Genomic DNA, 20,924 nt, shown 5'->3' with positions numbered 1-20,924 from the left:
AAATCTTGGGAGTGGTTCTATCAGGGTTGCTTTTGGCCTCACGTGATGTCTACACCGACGTTACTGAGGGTCCTCCTCTTACAACTGCCCCACGAGAGTCAAACAACTGACTCTGTGGGTAGCGCGTCATCTCCCACGCTATCGAATCTTGATTTTGACCCCCACGCCTTCCCTCTGTATATAAAACCCACTATAACAGACAATACAGACACATTGCTTCCCTACAAGGGGCACGAACAGGGCCTATCCGACGCTACGGTCTACGACCGCAGCGACAAGTGACCCGTTATGGCTAAGCTACGCTTATTTCGCTCCTCTTGACTGCCTGAGCTCACTGATAAATGACTATTTATACACGCGCTAGGCCGTAGGACCAAGGCTGACTAGTCCCTAGTCCCATGCCGCGTCCCGTAGATCCCATGGACGGGACGGGACGGCCCCATATGGGACTTCCCATTACCGTCAAAATCTAGACCGAGGTTCGTCGCCCCACGAGCACATCTTCCAGATCCAGCTATGTCTGCCGGAAGCGTAGCCGATTGGCCGCCGTGGAAGATCACCACAGAACCTAAACTCAGTTTAGACAAGCCACCTACTAGCGGCCCCGAAAGTAGTTTGGCTCAATTTTGAGAAATCGACCAATAAGGCGACTACTCAAACCCACAGCGCGAAATCGCATGAACAGTGCGAATCACAATTTTCCTATGTTTGCTCTGTTTAACAACCCGCCAGGTGCCCGTTAAGGCCTCCCGGGTGGAGGCAACCCGTCAGCCGCCCGCTCCGGGCTGAGGCGACTTTTATTCAAGAAGCCCTACGGCAACTATGCTTGACCAGGATGCTATCTTTTGTGCACAACGCGGCGCTTTTAGCGAAAGAAGTAAGCGGATTATGCAGTACAAAGATCCGCTAGACCTAAGCGGTAAATACAACACAAAAATTGGACCGTTCTGGTAGGCCTAGCGCTATTTCAGTGGGCAAAAAACACTACAGAGAGTATTCAACACATGGGCCGTGAGCCTGTTAAACTAGCTCTGCAGGCCCTGCCGAGGCACCACCAAGGTGTAGTGGGTTGCTGGGGAACTGGCATTAGATTGACCAATTCAAAAAATTGTCGTGAAAAATCAATTCAAAAATGTGGTGCTGTGCGGCGGTCCTTTCCTCCACTAAAGACATTACATAAGTTGGGATTAAATTAACTACCACTCACGCATATTGTGCCTATAGCAAATACCACAGTACGGAGTATACGGAGTATAACTGATAACGATGTAACGACGGAGGGGCCGATGTTTCAGATCCACGAGGCTAAAGTAACATACAATTCACATCAACACACTATCAGCCTAATTAGAAATTAGACGCCTCACAGCAAGTGGGGCCACTAGGTAATCACTCCGCTTCCTATGTCATTTTGGTTAGCGCCAGATCAGGGAATCTGTCCCGTAGCGGCGTTTGCCTACGGCTGGCGAGTCGGAGACACGAAATGGATAACAGCGAAACAACATTTTCTAGAGTTAGGCGTGCGAATCCCTTGAGGACCAATCACTATTAATACGACCACCGCCCTACCCTAATGCAAAGCCAGGCTTGCCCCTGGATCCAGATTCTTGAAAGCTCTATTTACTCTCTTATAAGAGGAATCGAGATGTTCGGCACCCTCTCATTTCCGAATAAGAGCCCGTCGAATAACCTCGAAACCTTGTCATTTTCCCACAGTGGCTCGGGGAATTCCACGCGAAAGTTTGCATGTGAAGCCTGCCGGGTTCACAAGGTAAGGGTCATGCGCAATGCAGCAGTAGGTCCCCCATTATTGAAGTTATGAAAACTAAGCCGCCATCAGGTTAAATGCAGCAGCGATCGGCCTGGCTGTGCACGATGTGTTGGGCTAAAAATAAAATGCGTCTACGACAGGGACAGCAAGCCCAATTCACGACGGCCCCAGACATGCCGGAGTATGACTTCCATTGCCGGCATGGAATTGAGCTGGAGAATCCATAGTCTTAACAAGGATGGTTCACCTAAGCTCCACTATAATGAACTTCCTCCGGTGCCGCACAAGGACAGCGATGTCATTTTTGAGACAGCAGACTCGGTTGATAAACCTCAGAATGAGCTCAGTTCTCCGAGTATATCTCCTGATTGGCTGACTAGCGCATCCACGGGCGAAGAGCACATCGCATTCCCAAGTGATACACTAAGCCCGTCTCCCCAAAATGGCGATGGCACCGCCATGGATTTCATAGATGGGGACTTTGCAGATTTTGACCACATTCTTGACTGGACACATGAGAACAATAAGCCCAGGGACACTCCCACTGATCTGGTCGTTTGTGAGTCAACCTGGCTTGAGCAGTGAGCGCCGACTGACGCAACCGTGAATCTACTTAGTACGAGGTACTTCAGCCCATGACAACGGACTCCATTCCTCTCCAGAACCCGCTCCCACTGCCGCTGCAACACAGCAAGACGATTCCCTTGCCCGGTCGTTCCAACCGTCCGAGACACTCGAGAAGCCAGCGTCTCCCCCACTGAGTGCCTGCTCCTGCTCTGGTCACCTCTCGGCATTATTATTCAATCTCAGCGGCCACTTACGCCGGTACTATCACTCTCTCTTCCTAGGTCCTCCCGGCGGTGACAGCATGCAACTAGGGCGGAGTATGTCTTTTATGTTCGCCTACCATGCGGGTGCCGCTCGGCTAGGGGATGACCTGATGGCTTGTGGATCTCAATGCATGGCGCAAGACTCAAACACTGCCCAACTGGTCATGCTAATCGAGCAACTTGTGGACCTTTACGCTGGACTCATGGAGCAGCTCCCCACAGTGTCATACGCGACAGAGGAGCATATCGATGCCAGCGTGGGAATGGCGATACCTGTGCTCGTGGGTGAGTACATGGTTGAGAGTGTGGTGGAGAGAAGGAGTATAATCGCGCTACTAGTGCGCGAGAGGTTGAAGGCCACTGCAGAATTTACGGCACGAGTTCGAGAGCGATTACGGAACGTACCAGGACAAGCGGGACAGTGCCGCGAACGATTGCATGTGGCGATTCAGAGGTTGGAGTTGCTAAAGGAGGGGTAGGGTGCTGAGAAGGGTGGTTTGAAGTCGCCAGGATTGCTTTTTTTTTTTTTAAGTACGAGGGAGCGATTAGAGATAGAAAGGTAATACGAAAAAAAAAAAAAAAAAATAGAAGAGCGAGCGTACGGTACTGCTTAAGACTCTTGCCACCATGATATTAGCCAAGCAGTCGTTTCGTGTTCTTTGGTCGCTGTACAGCCATTGACGTTACAGAAGCGGCTAAGAGTCTCTTTGCCATCTTTCTGGGGGGACAATCGGGTGGAAAAAGCGTAGGAAAAATCCGCTTGCGTAACTACTCCGAGTTTCCTAATGAGGGGCAGTAGACTATCCCTTTGGAGACAAAGCCCGAAAAGGCCCCCCCGGGCGACGCATAAACTCCGATTCAAGGATGTCCAACATGGGTCCATTTTATTCTTTATCTACTTGTCAGGCGTAAAGCAGATAGCTTGCAACATGTTCACCGATGGTCGATTCATTTCTGCAACTGCAGAAAGGGTGATGTCTGATACCACGACCCGGGCATCAGCAGCAGCCAACTGGATGCCTGTACTGGTGTGCTTACTAGCGGTGGGGTGTCTTTCCATAAAGGCAGTATACAACGTCTTTTTTCACCAGCTGGCGAGGTTCCCGGGTCCACTCTTAGGTAGAGCGTCGTTGGTATGTTGTTCTCCGCCGTTCGCTGGGTTGGAAAATATGGGCTCACACTTTCCCCAGCTATGGCGATACAGTAACACCGCAACTGGCAAAATCCATATCGCGATCGAGAAATTGCATCGGCAGTACGGTATGCCGGCTACACTCTACCATCCTTTTGCCGAGGAACGGACTGATTCCCGCAGGCCCGATTGTTCGCATCTCCCCCAACGAACTCTCCTTCGCATCGGTGGAGTCCTGGAAAGCCATTTACGGGCATGCCGGCCCTGACAAAGCCATCGCCATTAAAAGCCCATTCTATGATGTCTTCGGGGCGGGTTTCAGGAAGTCATGCATTGGCAGCGAGCGGAACCCAAAGAAGCATAGCGAGATGCGGCGCATGCTCTCGTCAGCCTTCTCCCAGCGGAGCTTGCTGGAACAGGAGGATATTGTTGCGCGGATCATTGACAGATTCATTGAGATCCTTGGAAAGAAGAGTGGGAAGGGAAGCCAAGGGTTCAATATGACAAAGTGGTACGAGATGGTTGGGTTTGATATTCTTGGGGAGATGGCCTTTGGGGAGTCGTTTCATAGCCTCGAGGAAGGTGAGACGGCTTCTTTTTGCCAGCTAGATCAATTGGCCTCTGCTGACTGCTGGTAAACAACAGGAAAACCCCACTTCTGGTCGGAACTCGTTGAAGATCATCTATACCTCATCACATTGATTGACAACTTGAGCCGATTGCCACTTGTCGCCACGATCGCAAAGATCATTTTCCCATCAACTTTGGTTGTTCAGAACAAGAACTCAAAGTACAGCAGGAGGCAAATGGAAAAGTGAGTGCGCTCGATAGGGAGGACGACCAAACTAACTGCTATCACAGGCGCCTAAGTTCGAAAACAGGGAAAATGGACTTCCTCTCTTCCCTGGTCGAGAGAGTGCGCAACGGCGAAGTTGACAAGGAAGAGATGACGGCCCATGTGTCGACTTTAGCGTGAGTAGAGATAATTGCGCGTGCTTTTGTATATCTTGTGCTGATGTCTCACAGAATTGCTGGTGGCGAAACAGTTTCGACCTTCCTGGCGAGCACGACCTTCTTTCTTCTCAAGAATCAAGTCGTCCTAGACAAACTCACGGCCGAAATTCGTGGGGAGTTTGGCACCTTTGACGAGATAGAAGCACAAAAAGCGCAACAGCTTTCGTATCTGCAAGCGGTAATCAATGAAGGGTTGCGCCTGGATCGCAGGGGTTCCCACGCGTGTCACCAGGTTTTGAGTTGCATGGTGAATTTATCCCGCCAGGCGTAAGTGACAATCTCCCACCTTTCTAAAAGAAAAGGTCTAATATGGACCCCCTATTAGACAGAGATATACACCAGCGCGTGGGCGGTTACGCATGATCCGAAGTACTTCGAAGACCCAATGCAATTCAAACCCGAGCGATGGATAGATCCCCACACTCGGGATGTCAAGGAGGCTAGCCAGCCTTTCTCTCTGGGGCCAAGAGGCTGTTTGGGACGCAAGTAAGCCAGAGCCTTTTGTCCGGTCGTCCACTTCAAACGCGCTCGAAGCTGACATGGAGACAGTTTCGCGTACATGGAAATCAATTTGTTGTTGGCCAAGCTACTATGGATGTATGACATGGAGCTGGTTAATGAAAATCTGGACTGGTTGGAGGAGGGCAAGGTCTTTGTGATGTGGTGGAAACCAGATCTATGGGTTCGGTTTCACAAGAGGGCTTAGTTGGCCGTTTTATATACGGGTTTCTTCAATCATGAGAACTTGGTGAGCAGGTGCAGGGATGCTGTTGAGTGATTTGCGCCTTATGCCAGTTGGGTGCGGTCTATGCGGGCTTGCCCATGTGGCCGAGCATGCCTTCGCGCCTGGTGATGGTGGCTTGGAGGTGGGAGGCACCTTAGGTTAGGTATTTGATTGCGCCAGACATGGGATTCAACTGCCCTGGGGTCTAAACGCAATCCTTTCATCACATCCAGATTCATCAATGTGAATAAGGTGATACGCCGGCCATGTGACTTAGACCTGGCTAGGCTGCGACAAAACCCGCGTCAAATCGAACCTAACCCACTTCGGCCACAAGAGTTGTCACCGCCCACTGCGAGGCCAGTTCGACAATACCCGCTTTTTTGAAAGACCAAGTCGAAGTTACTGTACTGTAGAGACCAGAAATCATATGACCCCAAGACTGAAAAAGGTGCAGAGTTTCATTCAGTCCAGTTGTATAGAGGGCATTCCCATTTGATACGGCATGGTATACGGCAAATCCGGCGAGACCACCATTTGCCTTGATCTACCGTGCGCATAATTGCCCTCGGTGAGTTTGGAAAGGACCTTCCACGCTTTTAGTCCCTGAATTATGAATTACAATCAACAGTTTGGAGGCCCTGCACAGCTCCGGAGAGAAACATACCTCTGATATTTGGCCAAATGAATCGGGTGTCTGACTAAGCCCTAGATGAATATTTTTCTAACTCCGACGATTCTCGTCGTGCTTTGTCACTTTCCCTCATGCCGGAGAATTGGCTCGACGAAATTTCAATATGGCGCATTGCTTGGCAAATCATAAACGGGAACAGATGACGCCCGTGGAGCTGAAGTCACGGAAATGGCCAACCGACAGGCTCGAAGCAAGACCAATCGATTGTGTGTTTACCTTACCGAACTTTGTTTAGCACATGTGAAAGATAGCTCCCCGGACCAAAAGAATGTTCTCAAGGGTAAATCAGGCTCTCATATTTGACTTCTCCTGCCCACGGCCGCATTTTTGGAACGTCGTCTACAATTCACACCAACAGCACTGCGTAAGGCGAGTGAATCTACTTTTCCGCTTAATGAGCCGCTTCTCGATCTCATATTTCGCTGGGTAGATACTACTTTTTTCTCAATTAACCCTCATCCGTGCCCTGTCTCGAAAGCTTCAATATTAAGTAGTGTTCATGCAAACAGTTAGTCCCTATGTAAAGTCATATTGCACGTCCTAGATACAGCGATGACGATGAAGATGATGACATTCCCCCAATATAGCTCGCTCCAAAAGTGTACGCTGCTCGGGAGTGCTGTCAAACCGCGAGATAGTGGGTACCGGCTAATGAGACACTAATAGATACCCTCACTCGGGTTCCCGCTTGCTTTTCCGAGATAACAAAATGTAAAGCAAAGTAAACAAAAACCCTCCCTTGAATTACCTTTGACCTGTTCAAGTGGCTGGACACAAGCAACACGCGCTCAAGCTGTAGGTGGTCCCAAATCCACGCACTATTCCCAAAAGGGCTCTGATCCGCGGATTCACCCGCCGGAACGTGCGGATTCTCCACTATCTCCACTATCTCCACTATGTGTCTCAGCCTTAAGCTCGGACATTCGATGAATATCAATTTCCGATCAGTGGGACATTTTCATCTGAGACATTTTGATTCTCTATTTTGGAGACCTCTTATGACAACCGCGAGACGCATCTTGAAACCTAGGAAAACATTGACAACATGAAAGGCCTGGCATACTTCGCAGTCACTGCCTCGGTGCAGGCTTCAAAATTTGCGCACCAGTCCCTCCATCGTGGGGCTACCAGTAGTCCGAGCTGTAACACCTACACAGTGAAGGATGGAGATACTTGTGCAAAAATTGGCAAGTCGAGTGGAGCCACATGGGCGCAGTTGCTCTCATGGAACTCCGATATCAACCGCGAGTGCTCGTATGTGATCTCAGGGACATCATGATTGATGATAGAATGCAGCTCAACGCATGATTTTCTAGGAACCTCGGTGACTTCTCTGGTAAGGATATTTACATCAGCAATCCTGCGGGAGACTATGCAATTCCTGTCCCTAGTTCCACAACCTCAAGCAGTGCAACCGGCTCGCAGAGCATTATCACCACTACTGCGTAAGTTCTCTTGCAAGAACAGAAAGACGATTGGCACTCTCATGCTCATGGAAAACAAATCAGCTCTATTCCCTCGCCAACGGTTTCCGGAACCAACAGCAAGTGCGCCCGATACTATAAAATCGGAACGGGCGAGACATGCGACGCTGTGGTAAAGAAGTCGAGTATCTCTATATCTGACTTGTCAGTCTCTTTGATCGCTAGAAGATGTGACGCTGATAACTGACAATCGTACAGCCTGTTCCTGAATCCAGAGATCAACGAGAAATGTACAAACCTCCAATTGGGTGTGTACTACTGTGTGCAGGCCGTCGGATACATTACAACGTACCCTGGCTATGGCGGGACCTCAGATGACTATACCAAAGTGTCCATGACCGCCGTTCCTTCATCCGTTCTGAGACCAGATTACCCCGGAGCCTTGCCAAACAATTCTTATCCCGTTATTCCCCTTGCCAACGGTACCAGGAAGGACTGTTACGAGTAAGTGCATTTTTTTGGTATATCAAGGCAGTAACTAGCTAATGCTTGGATAGCTACATGTGGCTGAGCAACACCACGGATGACGCGCTCGCGGATTGCTGGACAATGGCCATGACCAACGGTGTCTCTGCAGAAGTATGTTCTTTCTTCCCTGGTTGGGTATGTCTTACTCTCTTTCAATACAAGCTGACTCATCTAAGGACTTCATCATGTGGAACCCTTCGCTCGAAGAGAAGCCGCGTAGGAGTTCCTCCATAGCTTCAACCGCCAGTGCTAGTGCAAGCTCGAGCTCGAGTGTTACCCCAGACTCGTACTACTATCCTTGCACGCTGCGAGCCAGCTCGTCATACTGTGTGATGCTCTCTCGGCCTAAGAAGACCAAGGCAAGCGGGTCGCGAACCACTTCATCAATTGCTGCGTCGTCGACCCAAAGTCCGAAGCCTACATCTAGTGAGTTTCTAAATATCAGCCCTGGATACTAACCGGGTTCATATCTGCTAACCATATTTGTTAGGTGCCTAAGTGGTGAACAATGCGCTTGGGGGAAGGGCGAAGTAATTGTACTAGTGTAGATGATACACGCATATCTGTCTCATTTCCTCTCCTGTGGGCAGTATTCCTACTTTATGTATCTATTAGCCGGAATTTCTTCGCTTCCCAATTTCAACCTACCATTTAATCTATATACTCCCGTCGTTGTAAAAGACTTATTGGCCGACAATGGACCCTTCCGCACATGTGAAAATCAGTATTCATTGGCGTAATAATCTCCTTGCAAATATTCATCTGTATCAGAGTACCCATTGGTCATATGGATGTTCAAAATCGGGCTCCAATGCATCCCTTATAACACCAAATCCAAGTCGGATGTTAAGGGGACGATCCTCCTTAAAAGGATTTCCTCCTTCACCGTAGATGAAATCCTCTACCTCCTTTTCAATCCATATACCGTGTCCATATGTAGGGCTCGCGTCCGCGATTGGCACGCCGATCGTAATTTTGGGTCTTGATCCCGCAACCCGGCCTCCCCATAGCGTGCTCTCCGATACCATTCGCTTGATTTCTTCCAGCATGCTATACCAGACTCCATCGCCAAGAAATTGCAGCATACTGAGTTCAATGGAGCGAACGGATTTTGGTAACGTCTTGAGGAAAGAGACACAGTCATCCTGTGAGATAACAAAGCCGGAGAGTTCGAAATGGCGCAGTTTCGACCACTGTTCCACAGGCACAATGCTCCCTAATGGGATCAATGGATGTTCTCCGTCAGGGTAGAGCTCATCATCAAATGTTGTATGCAGCCTGAACTCTTCCATTTCTTTTGCTTCACCGAGTGCCCGGCGCAGACGCCCATTAAGCAGAGATCGCCAGCATGCTTCGAGATCTTCCTCACGCTCACCACCGAGAAGTAAGGAAATATCCAGACGGCGGAAGCCCGGCTTCTTAAGCACGGTAGCAAAATGATTGTACTCTTCGCAGGGCTCGTCGAAGATTGTGCAGTTAATCCCCGTGGGGATAGAGTTAGAAGTCATCACCAGCTCAGAAACAGAGTTGGGTTCGTTGGCGAGGACACGTAGTGCCGTGCGGAACCCGCGGTACCGACCTCTGAGTTCTAGGTATTGATTCCACGGATATGGAGTAGCGGGCGCCATAGTGGCTCTAGGGTACAACCAACCACGAGGAATGGGGTAATTAAAGCCTTTCGGGAAAGCACGAATCATAGGGGTCGGGTAAAGCGGGTTGATGAGGTTGCCGTGGGCTGCAGGTGTGATGGTCACTCTCTTCAAGGCAGGAAACCGCTTGACGCCAAACGCGAACGCTTCCAAATCACCCCGACTGGCAAGAACATCCTTCTGTTGACGCAGCAACTGCAGATAATGTTGCCAGGCCTCCCTTAGGGAAGGCTGAGCGAACACTTGTTCTCTGCGCGCGATATGGTCGGGCCTATCCACATCACGGAGTTCCCGGTATTTTAGAACGTAAAGGTTTTCCTCACAACCGCTTTTGAACCATTTAGGACACCCTTCACCCTCTTCAGACTCATGGCGCTCGGTAATCTCCTCTCTGTAGTGAGTGTAGTATTCCGCAGCCCATTCTCTGTTATTATCGGGTTCATCCTCGTCCGAGAGCAATTCATGTCCCTCATTGGTTTCAGCTATTCGTGCTGGACCCCGATGCAAGCGCGCCTCATCCCAGATAATCTCGTTGATCTGATGGCGGAACTTGTCGTGTGATGCAATGTTGCGGAAGACCTCAATGTTGAGGGGGTTGGCGGATAAGAAAACACGATCGAGCCGAAGAAACACTGCATTGTTGAATTGCTTACATGTCAGGCGCAAAGATTTTATGTCGGCATTGGATAGATGTGACTCAATGCAGTCCCAGAGCTCCTGGGGGAGCGCGGGTGGACTGGTATAAGCCATAATATGATATTGTAGAGTTGAACTTGAGACTTCGTGATAAAGTGCGTTTTACACGGTACAGTTAGCCGATTTGTTCCTCCCCACTGTTGACTGTACTAGGTTTAGTGTGGAGAAGATATGTTAAATTGAGGCAAGCAACAATTTAGCAAATGTAGCCTTGCTCTATTCGATATGAAGGATGTGGCTCGCAAGTGACCAACTAAACCAAATAAAATTTGTCTGTCTGAGCCTCTGAGGAAACTATCTGGATATGGAGGTTTTCTTCCATTTGTCTTGTCCGGAACATACTAGTGCCGTTCCTGACACAGGATCAAGTCCGATCACGTGGCTTGTCTTGGCAAGGAGCGACCCTCCTTCGGTAGTCCTGCAATTGACCAAATGGCGGTTGCTACTCCGTAGAGCCTTGGGAAAAGATAGGCTTGGCATCGCCGCCTGATTCATCCAGGAATTTCTGGCTGAATTCAACAAGATACACTCCAACAACCTAGACCAAACTAGGCGAATGATAAATTACCCAAGTAACACTTTAAGCGTGTACCTGTAGTGCTAATGATATACAGGAAGTGAACAGGGCATGTGTACAGTACCTTTTTGAATAAAACATCAACAAAGATCTTCTGTCCAGTTGGCGAACTTCCCGTCAACTGGCAAACTTTCCGCCAACTGGTGAGCCTCCTTCCAGCCAACTGGCAAGGGTATCCCCACGAATTGTCCCAATAATGTCCCCAGATTTGGGTTCATGCCGTTCAACAGAAGCGCCGCGTTAAAAGTCTATTGGGAAGAGAAAGATCGTCATTTAAACAATTTGCAGTAGAATATTGATTCCTCGGCCAATCATCGCTTGAATGCAAGCAAATTCTCTACACTGGACAATTTCGTTTATCTGAGCGGGGATCGAAAACGAAAAACCCTCGAGACAGGCACGCCGCTCGAGACAAAAATACTCTGCGTGAGATGATCTGTATTCTGCAAAGAACGGAGGTATTTGTTGTCGTCTTTGCCTACAGCCCCACTTCAGTCTATATCTGACTTAGATCATCGTAGACTGTATGTAAAAAAGCTATAGATCATGGGTCTTTCTTCGACTGACTACACTAGAACTAGCGTCACAAAAAATAGAGTTCCATGAAACCGCAAAAACTGCCCTCTCCCCCGGGGAAATGGTGAAATTGATTTCGATCCGCCCTGTAGCATTCGATGTCTAGTAAAATTTTGTCATGCTCGACGAATGGGCTTCACTGAAGTTAGACAAAGAAGCAGGCATTTAGTAATCACATCGAAGTTCTGGGATTATACAGGTCCCTTCTGATCCACTATGAGAACATGAGCCTAACATCAGAACCCTTCGTAAAAAGGCTATACTGACCCTGTAAGTCTCCAAACGACCCTCTTCGGCAACCATATTTCCTGTAGCCGTCTTAAAGCCATTGAAAAACCTCTCGGCGCATGTCAAAGTATTAATCACCGTGGGCCTTCCATCTGGCCGAGGACCTCTCGTAGAAAGCGTATACCAAAGAATAAATTCTTTGATCAGAGCAATGTTGGGGTCAGGAGATCCCTTCTGCAGCTCATAGTCATGTGGGGCTATCCTGCATACACCAAGAAAACTGAGAAGTCAACAAACACGCAAATTGGAATAACATATCGTGGCTACTCACTCGATCCAAAGCCAGAAATACCTCTGGTGAATGGCTTTGACCTCAACAGCGAGCTTATGTCCATCATGAATGGTACCCTCTCGGGGGGATTCCTGGCTGGATTCAGTAATTTCGTGTGGCGGATTTTGGTTTTCGCTTGATAAATCGAACGTCCGAAGATAAATTTCCATATCTTAAGATTGAAAAGGACGCAGACTCAGGGCAATACAATTAGGAAGAAAGAGCTGGTTTGTTGTACTTGTGATCTCCTGCGAGATTTCCAATATTTTACCATCGGTAGGGAGTTAGTCAGTTCTTATAACTCGTCTTCGGACCCGACATCCGACGCAATCGTCCCAACTGAAGGCAAATGGTGTCGATTATTGTTCCCAGGTTTAAGGTACAATGCGTGGCTGTGATTGCTCCCAGGAACGGTTGATTAGCTCCCAGTTACATGAATGCCTTGCGTGGTAGGAATGATACTATAGGCGATCGAATAAGTTCCTGGGAACATAAATTGGATACAATAGTATGGCTCCCAGGAGCAAATAAAGCGACTCCAGGAGCTTACAAATAGGCCAAGATATACCTACACTGGTATCAGCGTTGATATGAAGAGGGAAAAAAATAATAGTTCGATTTACTTGTAGTTCCGTGGTACCGATAAATTAAAATAGTCGTGGTGTCGTATCATACAAATAGAAACATTCAATTACGTTACATTACATACGGTCAATACTTCTTGGGTTACCTGTCCGAGTGTGGCGGTGCGAGCTATGTATGTAATATTAATTGTAATGTAACTTCCTTTTGCAGTGTGACAAGCTGGCTGTAATCGGCTTTCGTCAAAACACGCTGCAGTTCACTCGCCATCCTCACGCAGTGCGAATATGATCAACTTCAAATCTAGCACAAACAACAGCTTCATTTTCGACTAAATGGTTTCCACAAAAACCACCTCACGGGATTATTACAAAGATGTGCTTCATATTTTGTTTCGCTGGGGCGACGAGTGTCTGTCGTTGGAATCTTGAGTGGTGACATTATGGCATTACAGGCAGTGATTTGGTTTGGCAAAGAGCTCAGTCTCTATTAATCTCGAAATGTAAATAAACTTAACTTATGTACAAGCAGGTTATAGTTGATGCAAAGCATAATGCTCGACCAATAAAAAATGTCTTAGCGAGCATAGTCACGACGGGCCATTCGATTTGCCCGTGATCTGGTGTATCGCCGAGGAAGCTCCATATCCTTCCAGCACTGTCGCAGGAAGGCCGTATCTACGTCTGCGAAGAGAGGCCCAATCTGCCTCAAGGTCAGGTTCTGGCCCTTGAGCTCAAGCAGCTTTCGCTTTTCTTTTGTGGTAAGCTTCCGCCGATGCTTGCGAGTACCCAAATCAACCGGATGACCCAGAAGCGGCTGTGATCTTGCCTTTGCTCTCGTGAGCGGTCTACGGAAGTTGCTGACATCAGCTTGATCATCACAAGAGGGGTTACCGTCGGGTTCTGCCTGCGTATGAGGGTGTTCCTCGCACTTATCATCTACCGCGACAGCTGTGTTGCTGGAGGGGGTAGGACAATATGTTTCCAAGCCCTACCAATGTTGTCATTGACTTCATTGGTACAATCTTCACGAGATAGTTTGGCAGGGCTCGGAACAGGAGGTTTTGGGTCTATCGTGTCATTTAACTCCTTTGTCTCGAGTTCACCCAAAGAATGAGCATTCAGCTGAATAGGCTCCTGGTCGTAACCCGGGCAATCATCCTCTATGTTGAAGCCGATAGGGACGAGAATTCTAGGGTCAATGACATCAAGACCGGGCGTCGTTGGCTGCGAGCTGAGGCGTGAATCGGCATCTGAGACGTAAGATGCAATTGAACTACTCCTGCTGCTCGCGCTGGCCCTATCACTTCTAGCAGAGCACTCAAATCGTCTTTGCTGATCCTCGACAAACGAGAACCGAGCCGGTTTGGTGATACAAATGTGGTTCGAGGGGTATTGCTGAGATTCAGGGCGTGAAGGCTGGTATTGGAAAAATCGGGTTTCCTTCTTCCGCTTTTTCTTTGACTCCATTGAAGTGTATTTCGATTCCACCTTGGAAGTAGATGGCAAGCCATGATTGTCAGTCCGAGCTTCTTTGGCGCACCTTTCGCTTCTCTTCTCATTCCCTTGTTGCTGCTCCCATGGGAGAGCTCTTTTTTCCCCACGTACGCAGATTACCTTTGTAGCCTCGTCGTCCTCATTGTCCGCATTTCGCGATTGCCAGATACCCTTTGCCAAGCCATGTACATCATACAAGTGATGGCAGAAATCATGCGCGTTGTCAAAAGACCGTGGACAGCCACACAAGGGATCTGTAGCTGGCCATTTCATCCCCTGCAGATGAGTTTCCTTGATATGGTCCCGAAGTTTCTTGCTATGGCACCAATAACGAAGCCTTTTCTCCGCATCAAGAGACTCATCGAAGAGGCAACATGGACAATAACCCGGTCGGATGACAGTATAGCGGTAAATGATGACTTCGCAATGGAGCCTCCCCCAAGATAGCAAGTGTTTCTCACAGTGTTCTCGCCATTGGTGCTTTGTATGAAACCATTCCATACATTCGTAGCAGAATTCCATGTCGAACTTCCTCACTCCAAGCTGGGAAGCTTTATCGCGGCGGACGCATTCATGGATATGTCTACTCCGGCTGGATTTCGCCAGTCTGCACAAGTTAGCGATTAGTTTTCAATACCTGGAAATAGGTACTCACGAGTCAACGTCTTCCTGGCAGCTTTCAATCGGGCATTTGCCATTGATAGGTGCTTCATTCGGCAAGTATATTATGTCGTATTCCCGCGAGCACTGCTTTTGTAGGTCCTTCATGAAGAGGAGCTTCTCGTCAAATGACATAGGCTCTGTGGACGACATGATTGCCGCTAGGCGGCCGATTTCGGGCATAATAAGAGCAAGGGCACGTGTGCAAGCATTCTTTTCTGGGTCATTGGGTGATTTCTGCCCTCTTGACAAAACCGTCCAGTCTCTCCTATCTCGAACCCATTTGGTCCGGTAGTTTGTAAGAGCTGAAAGGCGGAGGCGAATATGGGTATTCCTGTATTGTAATCTCTCGTAATTCCCCCTGTCTTTGTCGCCTATTGCATCTGCCAAGCCAATGTGGCTTTTTTATTTCGGCAAGTTCATCGCTCTCCAGGACAGATTCTTCGATCCCAGCGGGCAGATGACTAGGCAAACCGGTTTCACGGTATTGCTCATGGCCTTGCCAGTATTCGATATGGCAATCGTCTCCCTTCTCATCAAGAACACAGTCGACAGTATTAATGGACGAGCAATGGGCAAGATAGCTCGTTGGGTAGGTTTTCCCATCTTTATGACCGTATAATTGTGAAACTAATGCTGAGCCGTATCGCCCTATGGAGAGTAAGTTTATGTCCGATGAAGTGTAGGATATCAGAAGGGCCTTACCATCAACCTTTTTCCAAGTGTTCGGCGGATATCATGTATTGTGGGATCTTCCCAATACCCTGCTTTCCTGAAGAGCTGGCGAAGGAAATAATAGAACCTTTCTGTCGTCAACACCAGATCCTGAGCACCTTGCGCAGTCACGTTCCTGAATACAAGCTTTTCCTTCGCGTCATCCTTCCAGCGCAGGGGAATTTCATTCTTCCCTTCGGGGAACTGCTGTTGGGCCAAATCTTCTATAGTGTTGATTCCGTAAATTGCGCCTTGGTCGATGGCAATGACGGCAAGAAGCAGTCCCGATGCAAATTGAGGCCTGCTGTCATCACGGATGCCTATGCCAAAGCTGTCGAGCGAGTTAGTGTTTGCGAAAAGAAAAGGAGGAATTGGCACATTTTAGGAACGAGGTAATTGACTTACACGGTGTACTCCGGGTTCCTATTTTTTTTTGAGCCACTGTTCATTGACTCGCCACCCGATCTTCCATGGCTCGTCAGAAGAATCAGAACGAAATAAAACTAGGTCTATGTGCTGTTAGGTGTCAGTAGCCTGAAAGAACATGTGCATGGGTTGATGTACCTTTATAACGAAGACCTCTCTGGTGTCGATGTTTATTTATGGGAATGAATGCCCCAACCCTTGCACCAGTGAAAAGATAAAGCTGTAGGGCGAACAAAAGGAAAACTTTCATTGTTCCGTGGATGAAGACAGGATCATCGACCGTCCACAGTGAAGATACGGCATGGAGGTAGTCTGTCTTGGTGAAATTGAATTTGCCTTTTTCCATGTTCACGATGGCATTCTCTTTGGTCAGAGTTGCTTTGATCCACTGTGATATGGTCAGCCGCAAGCATCCAAAGCATTCGCAAAATGGACTATACTAACCCCGTAAGTCTCTACACGGTCCTCTAGAGGAACCATGTTTCCAGTAGCTGTCTCAAATCCACCGAAAAATCTCTTGGCGCATGCCAAAGTCGTGACCGCCGTGGGTCTTCCTTCTGGGTCGAGACGCCCTTTGGTAGAATGCGCATACCACCGAATGAATTCTTTGATCAGAGTAATTTCGGGTGCCAGGCATCCCTCTTCCAGCTCATAGCCTTCAGATACTCTTCCACTTTCAATCAGAAACCTAAGAAGTCAACAAACACGGAAATTGGGAAAAGCGTTGCGAGGCCACTCACTCGATCCAGAGCTCAACGTACTGTCGGTGAAGGGCTCTGGACTCATCGGTCCGCTTATGCTTACCACGTGTAGCATCATCCTCTCGGTGGGCTTCCGGTTGGAATCCAGTTTCTTTGCGTCTCGCGCGGCGCCGTTCCCTTGCTAAATCGCAAGTCTGGGGCTTTATACCCATGATCCAGGATTGGAAAGGAACGTTTATACACTGGGACGAATCATGAAGAGAATAAAAGAGGTAGTGAGCTGCAAGCCCTTGCGAAGTATCTGTGGTTGACTACCCATGGGGGATTTCGCTGTATTTATAGCTCGACTGGATGTTAAGTACTTCATACAAACCATCCCGGCCATAGCAGGGATTGGGCGAAAGGCACAAGCCATGTAATTTCACACGTCATCATCTCTCAGAGGGGCCGAGAGGGCATACGAGTGAATAACTTCCTGGGAGCAGGGGCTATCAACAGAAAAAGGATGGTCAATGTTAGGTGGATTTTTAGTTGCTGGCGCCAGCATCACAGAATAGATGGCTAATAAATGATCCACATGTCACGTGGTCAATTTGTTCTATCTCTGCCTTTATTTTCAGGCCGAGAGTGTGCACTCAGGTCGTGCTCACTGAGCATACCCTGAGGGCTCACTGAGCATACCCTGAGTGCTCGCTGAGCATACCCTGAGTGCTGACCGCTGAGCATACCCTGAGTGCTCGCTGAGCATACCCTGAGTGCTCACCGAGCAGACCCCGAGTGCTCACTGAGCATAACCTGAGCATTATTTTGACATTACTAAGCATACCTCGAGTGGCACTGAGTAATCACCCTGTGCTGTGAAATACTCAGTGAGCATGACCCTGAGCCCCCTCATAAAGCGGCGGCACCCCGATCGGGAAATGCGCATCCGCGGCCCAAAAACTGGTACATACAGGTACATCTGTATGAGTATTTCCAGTGACATTGTAAGTGATCACGTGATCTTACGTTACAACAAATTACGCGATTTCTGAAAGGAGCTAAATCAATGATGGACTAGCGTGTTTCAAGGTAGGGTTCAGGAAAGATCGATGTAAAAAGAGTGGTGAAACTGATTTCGATCCACTCTGTACTCCCCCAACGGGCCAGAGAGAGACGTACAGACAGGCCTCACTCTACGCATTTTCGATATAAAACTGTTGTGGTTGTGTACCGAGCGGGAGCTAACCCCGGAACGATGGCGGACCCACCCACGGGAGGGCCCGAGCCCCCTCCCACAAACACCCAAGAAACCCAAGCCAGCTTCTCAGTTGAAGACTTCCAGCCTCGAGTATCGATCGATGCAGGCCAAATCATAGGGAAAAGAACGAGAAATGGCGAAGCTTACACACCCGCGAGGGCACAGGCCGGATTACCACCAGAGAGGTGTGGAAGCTCATCGACAACCTCAAGGATATCATCCATCGCCAAACCACGCTCATCGAATCCACCAAAGCCGACCTAGAAGAGGTCAAGCACGACCAGAACGTCCTCCGAGAACAGAACGACAGGCTTCATGAAGAAGTCAGGGCCCTAAGAGCACAAATCGAAACCAGCCCACAACCAAACCCGCCTAGAACTTAGGCAGCGATAGCAGCCAGCGGTACCCGTGACCCGCAACTAAGCCTCCAACGACCCGAAAATGACCGGAACTGCGTCCGCATTAGCACACAGAGATCATCAGTAGATCCGAGAGATAATGAGACTAGAGAAGGGAACAGTTTCGGGAGGTACCTCTCTACCGACTCGGCTAACACCTATATCCGCTCAGCGCTGTTAAGCGTACCCTCGACTCAAGACGCACAAGTTGCCGGCATTGGTACCACGAAAACGGGATACATGTAAGCTGATAATAAGCGTCTCAGTGACATTTGGCATCTGTCTGCCTTTACCTGCTATCTCCTAGCAGAAAACTACCGTTTGGGTAGCCTGAATGCTCTACAAAGTATATCCATCAGCGCTTCTAACACACTCCGACCGGCTGGTATGCAGTGGTGCCCAACGGCGAGACTAGCTGGGATTGGCAAAAACTCCCGGCGGAGCCAACTTCCAAAAAGGACGCGCTCTTGGCTAGCCAGGTATTTGGCTCATACTCCGTGTCATCTTTTGAGCAGTAACTAGCGTTGGAACTTCGACAATGACTCCACTGTTTCATGCACTCGAGGAGCCCGCTCTTTCCTCTTTGGTAAAGTATGATAGGTATGTACCAATTGATAAGAGCGGCTTGGTAAAAACGAAAGCTGAGCACCTTCTCTGATCACAACTTCAGCAGCCCCAATGATGCCACCATACCACAAAGAACACGTGTTGTCATTTCTTCTCGACTCATGCAAGTCACGACTCGCGTACACGAAAGCCACATACTCGAAGAGACATCGCATGACACCCTTGCACTTGCATGCATGAGTGGCAACATTGTTGTTTCCCCTCACTAGAAGGTCGGGCTTCCTTCAGCTTCGAAGGTGATGGGCACGGAACGAGCGTTTTTGTGGACGAGATACACATTTCCTAGACTTATCCGTACTTTTGACATCCCAGAGGGACAGTCATGAGGGCTGCTTTGTCACACAGTCGCACGCTCTGTCCCAAAGGTTTATAGACTCAGACCCCAGACTCTCTTCGATATAACTAGTTTTTCCAGATCCAAAATGGTTATCTGCGTTCCATGTGATCGGTCATTTCCCACTCAACGTGCTTTGGAACAGCACCTCCAGTCCCCAAAGCATACGTAAATATATATATACCACCTGTAATGCTATTGTATGTGTTCGTATCCCGATCGCCCTTGTTGTACCGTAATATACGGGCACGTGGGTTCTTGGCTTGTTTGAAGGCAGAATCAGAGAAAAATCAGGCTCAATTATCTTAGTGAGCGAGTGAAAGCTAATCATGGCATTTGTGGCGACTTAACCCAGCTCAACCCGCGACAGATTAGATGCTTGGCACGCCGTCCTGGTCAGATGCGGGGAACATGGTGGCCGGCATCTCCGCAAAAGCCCCAGAGTCATTGATCACATCGAACGCTTCCGTGTCGGGCCAGTCGCCCGTCACGTCTATTCCCGGCAGCTGACTGAAATTCTGCGCATTTCCGTTTTCATCCATCTTGATTTCGTTTTCGTTCATTCGGGTTTTAAGATGGCTCATGAATGAGTGGCCAGCAGTATGAATATCTTCCAGCGTCTGTTGCAGGTCACTTCGCGAGAGCAAGTTACGGGCATTCGAGTTGGCCGTCTCAAGAAGTGTCTCCAGCCTAGTGACTTCTCCGTTCAAGCGTTGTACCTCGCCCGACTGCTTCTGTATCTCCAGGCTGTACTGCTGAATCTTGGTCATCATCTCGGATCTTTCCCTGCTAAACCGCTGCGCATTGGCTGCGATTTCACGCCGTTTCTCATTAAACCGAGCCGTCAGCTGTCGGTTGATTGCGACGGCGTTCTCGATGGTCTTTTTACAATTAGCGTGGACGAGCTCGAAGTTTTCATCTCTGTCGTCTTGATTCAAGGTTCTGGATGCGTAGAAGTTCGTCCCTATCAAAGTATATGCCAGTGAGACTGCACGCCCCGTAGCTATAGCAATAAAGAACGGACCGGTACTTCTCGAATATTCATTGGCCGTTGCGACGTCGGTTCAAGACCACCGGCCTCGCTCCCAGGCAAAGTCCCTATGGGCTGCGGAAGAGATCTTTCCGCCCCTGTCGACCGGCGAACCGCGCGTTGGGACGGCACCAATGGGTTTCTCGACGTTGTCGCTGCCTTTGGCATGGTGAAAGTGGATCCTAGAAAAATGAAAGGTCGACTGATTCTTTGCCAAAAAAAAAAAAAAAAAGAATCCTTGCCAGAAGGTTGTTCGAGGTGCGAAAGCGGGTAATTTATCTGCTAACTTTTGAGAATCCGCCCGACGAACTACGGGACGTTTAAATTTTAGTGAGCGATGGTATCAACCCCGTTTTGCACGTCCCAACAGAGAGTGACTGGCCCACTGACGACTATATGGGCAATCACACACCATTTAAAGTTCTCCATTACAGAAATATCATTTTCGTATTAGCTGAAATTTACTGAGACTATCTACGCTTCGGCTGCGATGGCTGGACTGTCCTCGAGCTTGGCTCGTCTCACAACGGTAAGAATCGCCT

The 20,924-nt window shown here is 48.8% G+C and overlaps 8 protein-coding genes across 8 annotated transcripts; 4 read left to right on the top strand and 4 right to left on the bottom strand.

Moving 5' to 3' along the window:
* Window positions 1-1,972: 1,972 nt before the first annotated feature.
* On the top strand, window positions 1,973-3,080 carry N7515_004066 (uncharacterized protein; the record flags this gene model as incomplete). Its single annotated transcript, XM_056664810.1, has 2 exons — window positions 1,973-2,330; window positions 2,404-3,080. The coding sequence occupies 2 exons, from the start codon at window positions 1,973-1,975 to the stop codon at window positions 3,078-3,080; spliced, it is 1,035 nt and encodes a 344-aa protein (XP_056523867.1).
* A 690-nt stretch (window positions 3,081-3,770) lies between these two features.
* On the top strand, window positions 3,771-5,237 carry N7515_004065 (cytochrome P450; the record flags this gene model as incomplete). Its single annotated transcript, XM_056664809.1, has 6 exons — window positions 3,771-3,861; window positions 3,917-4,315; window positions 4,379-4,547; window positions 4,595-4,705; window positions 4,760-5,014; window positions 5,090-5,237. 6 exons carry the CDS (start codon window positions 3,771-3,773, stop codon window positions 5,235-5,237), a joined length of 1,173 nt encoding a protein of 390 aa, XP_056523866.1.
* Window positions 5,238-7,210: 1,973 nt separating this feature from the next.
* N7515_004064 (LysM peptidoglycan-binding domain-containing protein) lies at window positions 7,211-8,615 on the top strand (the record flags this gene model as incomplete). The annotated part of the gene is made up of 7 exons (XM_056664808.1): window positions 7,211-7,419; window positions 7,482-7,610; window positions 7,674-7,793; window positions 7,848-8,093; window positions 8,147-8,228; window positions 8,294-8,543; window positions 8,608-8,615. 7 exons carry the CDS (start codon window positions 7,211-7,213, stop codon window positions 8,613-8,615), a joined length of 1,044 nt encoding a protein of 347 aa, XP_056523865.1.
* A 269-nt stretch (window positions 8,616-8,884) lies between these two features.
* Window positions 8,885-10,516, bottom strand: N7515_004063 (uncharacterized protein; the record flags this gene model as incomplete). The annotated part of the gene is made up of 1 exon (XM_056664807.1): window positions 8,885-10,516. The coding sequence occupies one exon, from the start codon at window positions 10,514-10,516 to the stop codon at window positions 8,885-8,887; it is 1,632 nt and encodes a 543-aa protein (XP_056523864.1).
* Window positions 10,517-13,332: 2,816 nt separating this feature from the next.
* Window positions 13,333-15,065, bottom strand: N7515_004062 (uncharacterized protein; the record flags this gene model as incomplete). Its single annotated transcript, XM_056664806.1, has 3 exons — window positions 13,333-13,694; window positions 13,751-14,859; window positions 14,908-15,065. 3 exons carry the CDS (start codon window positions 15,063-15,065, stop codon window positions 13,333-13,335), a joined length of 1,629 nt encoding a protein of 542 aa, XP_056523863.1.
* A 477-nt stretch (window positions 15,066-15,542) lies between these two features.
* On the bottom strand, window positions 15,543-16,075 carry N7515_004061 (uncharacterized protein; the record flags this gene model as incomplete). Its single annotated transcript, XM_056664805.1, has 3 exons — window positions 15,543-15,563; window positions 15,618-15,957; window positions 16,032-16,075. The coding sequence occupies 3 exons, from the start codon at window positions 16,073-16,075 to the stop codon at window positions 15,543-15,545; spliced, it is 405 nt and encodes a 134-aa protein (XP_056523862.1).
* Window positions 16,076-17,990: 1,915 nt separating this feature from the next.
* N7515_004060 (uncharacterized protein) lies at window positions 17,991-18,637 on the top strand (the record flags this gene model as incomplete). Its single annotated transcript, XM_056664804.1, has 3 exons — window positions 17,991-18,083; window positions 18,119-18,316; window positions 18,377-18,637. 3 exons carry the CDS (start codon window positions 17,991-17,993, stop codon window positions 18,635-18,637), a joined length of 552 nt encoding a protein of 183 aa, XP_056523861.1.
* Window positions 18,638-19,723: 1,086 nt separating this feature from the next.
* N7515_004059 (uncharacterized protein) lies at window positions 19,724-20,550 on the bottom strand (the record flags this gene model as incomplete). The annotated part of the gene is made up of 2 exons (XM_056664803.1): window positions 19,724-20,316; window positions 20,373-20,550. 2 exons carry the CDS (start codon window positions 20,548-20,550, stop codon window positions 19,724-19,726), a joined length of 771 nt encoding a protein of 256 aa, XP_056523860.1.
* Between the last annotated feature and the right edge of the window lie 374 nt (window positions 20,551-20,924).

The sequence above is a fragment of the Penicillium bovifimosum genome (genome assembly GCF_028826915.1).
Source record: "Penicillium bovifimosum strain IBT 22155 chromosome Unknown utg000003l_segment0_segment0, whole genome shotgun sequence".
NCBI classification, from domain to species: domain Eukaryota; kingdom Fungi; phylum Ascomycota; class Eurotiomycetes; order Eurotiales; family Aspergillaceae; genus Penicillium; species Penicillium bovifimosum.
The sequence above is the reverse complement of the archived record's forward strand: the minus strand, read 5'-3'. Positions and strand labels throughout refer to the sequence as shown.